At 42.5% G+C, this 10,402-nt stretch overlaps 1 protein-coding gene across 1 annotated transcript; it reads right to left on the bottom strand.

Moving 5' to 3' along the window:
- Positions 1–529: 529 nt before the first annotated feature.
- On the bottom strand, positions 530–9,084 carry ercc4 (excision repair cross-complementation group 4). The gene is made up of 10 exons (XM_063482130.1): positions 8,794–9,084; positions 7,007–7,187; positions 5,272–5,467; positions 4,950–5,157; positions 4,202–4,382; positions 3,959–4,090; positions 3,739–3,843; positions 1,763–2,429; positions 1,559–1,671; positions 530–1,443 (listed from the first exon to the last, which is right to left on the bottom strand). Exons 1-10 carry the CDS (start codon positions 8,968–8,970, stop codon positions 704–706), a joined length of 2,700 nt encoding a protein of 899 aa, XP_063338200.1. The 5' UTR covers positions 8,971–9,084; the 3' UTR covers positions 530–703.
- Between the last annotated feature and the right edge of the window lie 1,318 nt (positions 9,085–10,402).

Genomic DNA, 10,402 nt, shown 5'->3' on the forward strand with positions numbered 1-10,402 from the left:
CATAACTTTCCACAGTGTTGACCTGCACTGTGAAGAGCTGAAATCAGATCTGAAGTGCACAGTGTGATATTTTTTTTAATAAACAAGTCATGGACACAAGATAATTATCACTGTACATGATTTAGAATGGCCCCACTGTCCTGGAAAACCAGGTTTATTCTGATTGGCTGCCCCTCACAAACAGAAAGTGTAAAAACTATTGGGTGGGGCATCTGTGCTCAAAGAGTCATGTCCCTGAGTTCTGATCACTCACATGACACAGAGCCAACAGCATTTAGCATAGAGGGGTTACTTGTACATATACTGATATCATTTTAAATAAATGTTTGCTGTATTAAATATGAGCATCCCCCACTGTAACAGTATGTTATGTATATATTATTACTAACAATCCACTCTATCATTCCTCTCAAAGGAAAAAAAAAATCACGTTAAAGGTTTGCTTAAAATAAATTAAGTGCATTTTATTTTTTTTAAAGTTAAATAACAGTTTTTTATTAATTATAAAAAGACAGATTTTATTCTTCGACAATATAAAAACAGAAAAACGATAAAAGTCACGCAGTTTTACAAAAAATGTGTATCTAAACGTAACATCTGCATTTTTTAAAAAGTTAATTTTGTATCCGAATATGTCAAATACTCTTACTGCAATAATTTAATCACAGTGGCAAAATATTCCTATATCGATATAGTCTGCTCGTCATGTCTGTTTGGTCTTCTGTATGGGAGCAGGGACATTAACTACATTATGCAGGAACTCGTACAGCAGCTTGGCATTGTTGGCATTTCCGAGTATTTCCGCTAACTTGTCCTGGCTGATTTTGGCTAAGTCAGCCAAGCTGTCTGCGTTTTTTATAACAGCCCTGTAGTTTTTTGTGTTGATCCCAGGCATTTTCATCAGGAAGTCATAAGGTCCGGGATTGTAGAGGTCTGCCGATTCAGCCACAGTGTCTGACTCGGCTGTTACCGCCTGAGCTGCTGCGGCGTCAGGTTCGGGCTGGCCTCGCTTTAGTTCCAGGAAGAGCTCGGCTGTGGCGTGCGGGGAGGGGCACCACAGTATACGTAGTCTGGGGAAGTGTAACGTAAGCAAGGTGAGCTTTGAAGAAACATCATTTGATGAAATCTCGTGACGGAAATCCGAGCGGGCCGTTAGGGAAAATGGCTTAGCTGGGTCAAACTCAATGAGCAGCACAGGTTTCTTGTAGTAGCGGGTCATCGAGAGGCACTGGGTGTAGAGGCGGCCGCTCTGAAGCGAGCCGATCAGGTCGCTGACGCTTTTGCGCTCGACGCATGCGTCCGGCGTCAGAATGTAGTCGCCTACTTCAAGGGTGACCGGCTCGATGTCCAGTCCGCGACGGTGCAGCAAGGATGGCAGCTCACTCCGGAACTCGCGCATGTCCACAATGACTCGTGAGGGCTCTGTGGGCTGCTCCTGGCCACCTGGTTATTGGACAGAAAACGGATATAAAAACACAAACTGGTCCAATGCATAGTGAAGACGATTTAGCACACAAAGGAGAAAAAAATTCAAAAATGCATAACAAGCAAGACTTGCCTGCTTTGCGGGTGTTGGTGGTGGCATTGGCGGGATCTAGATTCCTAGCAAGGTCTAGGTTGGTGTCTTCTCGCCCTTCTCTCTCCTCTGGGATCACCATAGTAGCTTTTTCCCTAAACAAGAACACAAATACAAGAAATGGTGAGCAAATGACCCTCAACAAAATACACTTCACACGCTTAACGGGAGAGTAACAGCTCTGACCTGATGAGGTGTTCAAAAGCCTTCTTTTCCTTAGACAGAGCTGTCAGGTACTTCTGTTCTTCGGTCGAGCCACCATAGATGAGGAAGTACACCCTAAGTTGCTTTCCAGGCCGGTTAGCTTTGTAGACCTCAAGCTGGCGCACAAAACTCAGCTCGGCATCGTAAAGCACCACAAAGCTGGGCTCCACCTCATGGAGAACCCGGGTCAAACTGTGGGGATCGGTGCAGCCTTTCAGCGGGTGGATGACAGTCAGCGGTTCCTTCAGGACGCCGTAATAAGCATCTGATGGCAAGTCTAGCTTGAGCTGCTCTTCCTCGCCTCCGTCTTCATCCGTCAGTTCATCCTCATCTCCGCTGCTGCCCATGACTGCCGCTTCGCCCGTCTCCTCCTTCCCCACCATCTGGGTCAGAGTCAAGGACGGTCTGCTTTTGCCTTTTGTCGTCTTTGCATTCTTTTTCTGCGCAGGTTGCTTTCCCTTCGTTCCTTTTCTGACCGGACCCTTTCCCTTTTTTTCCAAATCCAGTTCTAAGACACCCAGTGCAGCAGAGTCCCGTTTCCCAATCGTGCGGTGGTAGAGCCGGTTGAGCAGCCAGTCAGAGCCATGCTTGATGTACTGCTGCAGCTGAGCACAGGTCCGGTCGTCACTGGCACAAATCAGGACTCGACCTGAGGGAGGAATATAAGGCAGTTAGAGAAAGATAGATCTTTACAGAGAGATTGTCGATTATAAAAAAATGTAAAAATGTAAGGATTTGGAAAAAAATATTCCCCTGAAAGACTAAAAATACTTTAATGTAAATTGACAATGAAAAGAGAAGCTTTTTTGATTTAAATTAATAATAAAATAACAAATAAAATGACAGATATGGATATTGACAGGTGCTTTCTACACCACCAAGACAGCATATTTAGGCCGTGAACTGGTGCACCTAAAGTGAGCTCACACAGAATCCTAACACTGGGGCTAAGGCCAAAGATTTTCCTGCTTCGAAAGCCAGTGGGTCCACGGGGGATAAGGAGGCCTACTCTATATTCTGCAATTGACCCAAATTTTGGTGGACTACTTTTCCTCAGTGTGTACAGGTGTACTGTCAAGTACTGTGCAGCTTCAAAGCAACACCACAACACAGTGAAGCAGGACAAATCAGCCCGCCCTGAGGATGACTTTGTAAAATGCGAGCTGTGGCTCATGCTTTTCTTGCTGCTAAAAATAAATAAATAAAAATAAGAGGAACACTTTTTAATATAGCACTGAGTGAGTTATACTTCTGGGATATTGATCTGCTCAGTTTATTAGCAGAGGGGGTTGTTAATCAGTTTCAAGATCATGGAAGAGATTCCAGGAGTCTTACTGGAGGAGAGCTGGACAGGGCCATAGAAGGTCCTTAACCCATCAGCAGGACCATTATCTGCTCCTTTGTGCAAGGAGAAACAGGATGAGAACTGCCAGAGCTACGAAATGTAGCTTAAGGGCATCCTTTAGTGGGCTCCGTGTCACTGCCTGGCACTTGCCATAGAATACCAGAATTGGCAGGTCCACTGGCAAGTGGAGACAATATAAACTATTGAGTACTATTTTGAGTTGCTCCGATACAATTTCAGCAGATTGCATTAGCCTGCAACATCATTTGATTTTCAGGGTTTGTTTGAATTCAGCCCTCTGTAGTCTGATAATTTTCATTTCCATCAAACGATGGCATCCTTTCATTCTTAACATATTAGCCAATCTGTATCAGTATAGATTTCAAGCATGATTCTTTTGCCTCATTGAGCTTTGACGTGTTTTCAAAGTGTTGCTTTTTTGGCAGTCTAGATTTCAAATGAGGAGTTTAACTGTGGGCTAAAATGTACAAATCTTTAGATCTTTACAAATGACAGCAACACTACCTTTTAAAAATCAGATCATATTATAGAAAATCATTTTCAGATTCATTCATGATGACATTGTAACAGTTGAACATCACTGAGGTCTAACCTGGCTCATGCTGAGAGCTCTTGTTCTCCCTCTCAATCTCCTCCAGGACCTCAGTCAGAGCCTCCCACTTTGGGCTCTTCTCCAGCACCAGCTCCCGCTTCACCTCTGAAACCCACACACAGACTGAGCAGTTAGTCATGCCAGCATGAATACACAGACAAGTTCTGTGGATATCTACTCTGATATCACCGTATCAGAGATTGGCCAACTACGCAGTTACCTGAGGCAGAGGATGGCTTCTGTTTCTCTGCCTCTGCTCCCACTTTAAGTTTCTTTTTGCTCTCGGGAATACGGTAGACTCTGCTCCTGGCGTTCACAAACATGGATGTACTGGAGTCCAGGAAGAGCCAACCTGATGGTAAGAGCGAGGTTGAATGCAAAGAATTACAATTAATTTAGACATTTTAAACTCTTAATGGCCTCCAATCTGGCATTTAAGGGCAGTCAAATAAATGTAGTTTACCCGAATTAGAGCCAAAGATCTTTTGGCTGGAGTGCAACGACTCAAGGAGATTGAGGAAGGTGACGCAGTCGTACTGGGTTAGGTAGAGCAGGAGGACTCTCAGCACCTTCAGATCCTGAACCAGTGCTTTGGTCTTTGCTCCCAGCTGATGCCACAAGGGGTCCAGATAGTGACGGATAGTCTGAATGGGAGTACGGCAAAGCATACAATTGAACTCACCTACAACCAGAGGTGTGTTTTTCTAACTCTCATATCAGGAGAAGTCACACAGATGTGCTCCAGCTTATTCAGCCTGCAGGACGCGGCACCATTCATTATACAAGAACTTGCAATACCTCACAGAAGAGTAAACATCTTTACCTCTCACGGCCTTGCTTGGATGCTCTTTCCATATCCAATCATGCCACTGACCTGTTGCCAATTGACCTAATTAGTTGTGGGATCATACTGTATTTGTACTATTTTCAATTTAAATTTAAGAGGGTTTAAATGGATTGCAAATCATTTTGCAGTGTCCTGAATTTTCTTTTAGAAACTGGGTTCTCATAAACGCTGTAATAACATTTAACATGCAAATTAAAGAGGCTCATCTCAACCTGCTTTTTTCTCGGTCCAATTACCATAAGCCTTCTTAAAAAACAAAAAAATCCTCCTTTAATAGTTTAATCAAAAATGTTTTCACACACTGAGGTAAAATTTGTCAAGGCAGCTTAAATGTGTCGTATATGTTAGTAACACACTGTGAAACCTTTTCAAAAGAATTCCCCAGCGTGTTCTCCAGTGAGAGGTCCTCAGCCTCTAGAGTGGGGTTGTAGCGTTTCAGCTCCTTTAAACAGGCGGTCATGATGTCCAGGATGGAGCTCTGGATGGCCCTCATAGCTGGAGTTAGGGACACGTGAAGCTCCACCACTTCTGGTTTGTGCCTGTCCAGTGCTGTGTTCACTGATGCTTGAAACCTGAGTGCAAAGGTTAAAAAAAAGAAAAGAAGTAGTAAAAGAAGTATTATAAATGTTACTACAACAACAAAATACACAAGACAAAACATCTACAGTGAAGTTGTTTGACAGTACCTGGGCCACAAGTAGAGCTTCTTGACAAAGAGGTTTCTCATTACACGCTCCACTTGGCAGAAGCCCGAGGAGAAAGCCGTGGCCTTGTCAGTGAAGGCCTTAATGAAGCCTGTCTTATTCTTTTGTCTGAACAGACGCAGGATGAAGGCCTCCTGGCATGACTCAATGATTTTATGGGCACGATAAACCAGAATGCCTAAAGGGAGCGGAACAAATAGACAGTGAAGGTAGAGTCTGAATAATATATCAGCTGGCTGTTTGTTGTTTGATTTTTAGTGACTTTTTCACCTGATAAGTTTGATTTTTCGTGCTCATTGTGGTTTATGCAAAACTGAAATGGCTAAAGTCAAGCTTTCCAAGTTGGTTTTCTTCACAGAACAGCTAATGGAGCTGACTGTTCTACTGAGTGAGGCCTGTAATCTTGGAGCAGCTACAGAGCAAACAACAGTGTTTCAGTGCTGGAGCTGTTCCAGCGAATGAGTGGTTCACCAGAGGGGGAGGGAGCTGAATGACTGAGTGTAGTTAGATGCACTTTAAGCAGGATTGCATTGAGCTGTTACCACTATCACTTCCTGGATACCAGTGAGAGCGTGCATGGCTTCAGGACAGTTTAGGTAGAGACGTTAATCTGACAGGTAAGAAGAAATGTGAAAGGACTGCACAAGTTGTGATAGAAAAGTGATGTCATCCATTGCTGGAGTGCATCCATATCATTCGCACAACATCGTTGTTGTTGTCTGAATCCAGTTTAGATCAACACACTGTTTGGATTCCTCCTTTAGCTCACACAGAGGTCATCCTAGTGACTGTAGATATAGTGAAATGCGGATGCAGATGAACGCGTTCTCTAACATCTGCCATAAAGACAGATACAGAAAATCTTTATCGACTTAAACCACAACACTTGTTCAATCTCCTTACTGTATCACATTTTGATTTTTGATTAAGCTGTTCGCTTTAACTGCACTCATTTTCCCTTTAAGAGCCATTCTACGCTGCTATATTGTATTTATTTTTTGGAGATAAGTTGTTTTTGTCATATTTGAGGCACTGTAACACAATAACTTACCCACATAGAGATAAATAAATATTTCTCATCTTATTATTTTCCCACAGAAGTAGATTGTAACTGTGGCAGTAGTAAGAGGTGGATGTGTATGCCAGAGCATGTTTTCAAGCTTTTTCAGCAGTTAATAAATAATACTATAAATACTTGACAATATAACAATAATACACTGCGTCACTATAATGACATCAGCTGTCTGTCCACCAACTTCCACATCCTGTGAATGGACTCCAACTTCCCAGCCTTAGACTGCAGCCTATTCTCTACCCGCTCAGAGTGACTCTCCAGAGCAGAACCAAGACTACAGTTGCCAAATGCAGTCCACAATAGTGCAAGAAACTCAAAAGAGCTGAATGACACCATGAAACTCTCATAAGACTGCAACAGCTGCAAAGTAACCAGGCAGCATGCAAGAAAACATTAGATGGGAAAGGCCAAAGTTAGCTGTTAGGAGTGACTAACCTTTGCATAAATAAGTAGTTTAACTATATGTCATTCAGTCAACATGCTGCCACTGAATTTTACTGATAACTCAAATGCATTCCATATAACCATATGTTGCAACTACAAGTACTCAAACAAGTATTGCAATCCAATTTGGACTGCTAGTGATAAATAAGGCTGTGAATAAAATGTTCTCATATGAATTTAGCCATGTACAAGTCTGACCTGTTATTAGATGAGCAGGGATGCGGTCCGTGAGGAAGTCCACCACCAGGATTCTGCTGGTGACAAACAGCACCCCTCCCTCAGTGTAAACACTGTAACGCTCAGTGCTCTGGACATCACTGGTCACCGTCCTGGGCAGGTGGGTCACACCCTCCACTCGCAGCTGCTCTGTGAAATATTCCTGAGAAGAGAGGATGAAAAGAAGCAAGCTTCTGGTTAAAGCTGTATGCTATGTTCCACACAAACAAGAGGTAAAACTCAGCGGTCAGCCTCTCCGATTATCTGAAAAGGGTCTTCTAACACTTATTTTAATAATGAGGCGATCATGCTTCTGAGGTTGTAGTCCTCAGCCCGTCAGGTTGGCTGACTCAACTTGTTGGCTGAAAAAGTTTTTTACAGAATAATTATTCCTTAGTCTTTCACCCATTATTTTTGGCTCCTGTTCTTCTAATGTGTGTATGCAAGTGTTTATGTAGTAACTGATGTAAGGACATTTACACTTCTATCTTTAATGTGTGGTTTTATACCAACTGAACCACTTTGTAATTGTGTGTTTTAAAATGCAATACTTCCTCTTTCAGCTGCTCCTTTTTATGAGCATCATCTGCCTCCTTCTCATCCTATCCCCAACATTCTCCTCTGTCACGCAAGCCCTCTCCATGTCCTCCTTCACTACACCCATGAACCTCCTCTGACGTCTTCTTCTTTTCCTTCTGCCTCCAGCTCTATATTCAACATCTTTTGTCCTCTGCACACGTCCAAACTCTTTCAACCTTTCCCTTCTAAATTTCTAACCCAAACTGCTCAACTTGAGCTGAAGTACTCATTTCGAAACCTGTCCATCTTCGCCACTCCCAATAAAAATTAGAGCGTCTTCATCTCTGCCACCCCTAGCTCGGCTTCCTGTGTTCTCGTCAGTGCCCCATTTCCAAACCACAAATCACAGCAGGTCTCACTACCACCTTGCACCCTGACACTCTTGCAGTTATCCTTCTGTCACAAATCACCCTGACACTCATCTCTACCCACTCCACTCTGGCTGCACTCTCTGCTTCACCATCTGTTGCTTTGAATGGTCAACCCAGGTATTTAAAGTCATCCACATTCACTACCTCTATTCCTTGCAGCATCACTGCTACACCCCTCTCCCTCTTATTCACACACATGTATTCTGTCTTTCCTTCGTCTCCTCTCCGGTCCTTCTTCCACCTGCTCCCACTACAGATCGTAATGTCGTGTGCCCAAAGACACTCCAGCCTGACTTCATCTGTCCATCACCATTGCAATTTTAAAAAAAAAGAAAAAAAAGACGGGGTTTTCACACCTCACTGCTTTCTCGCTGTCCTCATGCACGATAAACTGACTTCCTCATGCAGTACCAGTTCCACAGATAGTTACTGTTATTAAAATTATCTTTCTTAGACGAGCTCCATCACAGAGGAGGATTCTATAACAACTTTCAGATGAAAATAATAAACTATAATACATTTTTTATATTACAAAAATGTATCAACAATTCCATCTGAAATAATGTATGAAACCGAGATGGCGCCAAAATTGTTGGCAGGTGCACATCTCTTTTTATCTTCATCTGTTTTAGCCACCATGTCTATGGACAAAAAAGTGGCCCCTTCCAACTTCTGACATTTTCTTTATATATATTTTTTAATGTATGGTTTTAATGTTAAGGCACTGTTAAGTCACTTTGCTGGGGCACATCACCTCGCACCGGGTAAAGTGTGAGATAATCATGAGCTGTGCCTCTAGCTAATCCAGCCTCTCCTAACCTGTTCTGGTGTGGTTGTGTTGAGCAGAAGGACCAGGCTGCCCGGTTCCGAGTAAACCCGCATGAACTGCAGTAGGATTCGGTCTATCCCCAAGCCTTCAGCCGTTACTAGCAGCCCGTCACTGCCGAAGACACTCAGGAACATCTCGGTCTCAAACTCCAGCAGCGGCCCCGCCATGTCGGAGTTTAAAAATGTCCCAAAGCGCGGAGGTAAGTAAATTATCCCCGACTTTCAGAGCTAACTATTTGCCCAAAGCGGTCGAAGTTACTGCAAGACAGCCATTGAAGTGTTTTGAAGCAGCATTTCCGGTGACGCTGAAACAAACGTCAGTGCAAGCGTGACGTTTACGGGCAAGAGCGCCATCTAGTGAAAGGGAGGTTTATAGCAGGTATCATCAGGATAATGTGATGCAATAAAAAAGGCAGTGATGACCGTTCAGAGAGACTCTCAATGTGATTTAGAGTTAAGTACCAATTTGCACAAAAGTATTTACATTTCTAAATGCAAGTTTTTATAGGGATAACTCTCTCTCGCTCTCGGTAAACATATCATGATGTTTGGCACATGCAGCACATAGATTTAAACTTATTTATTAGTCTACATAAAGCAAAAAATATCTGGCTTTTTTGTGTTGGTCATCACCAGTTGCTATTTTAGTGGCAGTTGTAATGCATTTGGCGGTTGATTATTCCTGTAATCGACTAACACACACAGAGCTGCAATGTGCTTACATAACAAAACCTGGTGGATGGGCTTTAAAAAGCTCTGTTGTGCCAGCTCTCATGTCTCTGTTAAAGAGAAGGCAGAGGGGACTAGAAAGGATCTTTGCCCACAGGATAATGCTAAGCCAACCGCTATACTCGGGGGGACATACTCATTTATACCTGTGAGACTTCAGGCTTTAATTTAGCCACCTTGATTTTCACAATGCGATGTACCTACTCCGAGGGAGTCGTTGTGAATTATCTCTGCAGGTCTTTTCTTTCTTTCTCCTCTGTTCTGTTGTATTTGATTAATGATAAGGTTAAGTTATTTATTAGCTTATCATTGATATGATACAGAAAACGTGCATGTTTGTTAACTCTCTGTCTTGTGAAACCATCAGGAAACAGAATATCTTCCAATATTCTGATTTTGAATAAATGAACGATAAAGAGCTGTTGCAAACAATAACTAAACACTAATTAAAACCCATGTTTCAGTGACTGTTCTATCACTAAAGGATGGTATTAATGGTGTCGGTTGCTTCTCAAATTTTTCACCAATAACAACTTTTTACTGAATATTAACTGATTCTACTTAAACATAGGTTCAAATCATAAAAATAGCATGCTCTTGACACTTCCACAGGCACCAATTCACCACTGCACCATCAGAGATGCACGCTGATAAGCCTGAAGATCACAGGCATACAATAATGTTTCGCCTTCTCTTTTGTCCTCTTTTGTACAAATTATGTACAGTCAATGATGAGCTATTCAAGGTCTTTTTATTTTATTCCGAAATTGTTCAATAATTTGTAGACACATCTTTAGGTACGATATGTTATCAGTCAGTACACTACAGTCATATATGTATGTGATTCTTCAAAATCATACTAGAAAACAGA

Source organism: Pelmatolapia mariae, linkage group LG8, assembly GCF_036321145.2.
Source record: "Pelmatolapia mariae isolate MD_Pm_ZW linkage group LG8, Pm_UMD_F_2, whole genome shotgun sequence".
Taxonomy (NCBI): Eukaryota; Metazoa; Chordata; class Actinopteri; order Cichliformes; family Cichlidae; genus Pelmatolapia; species Pelmatolapia mariae.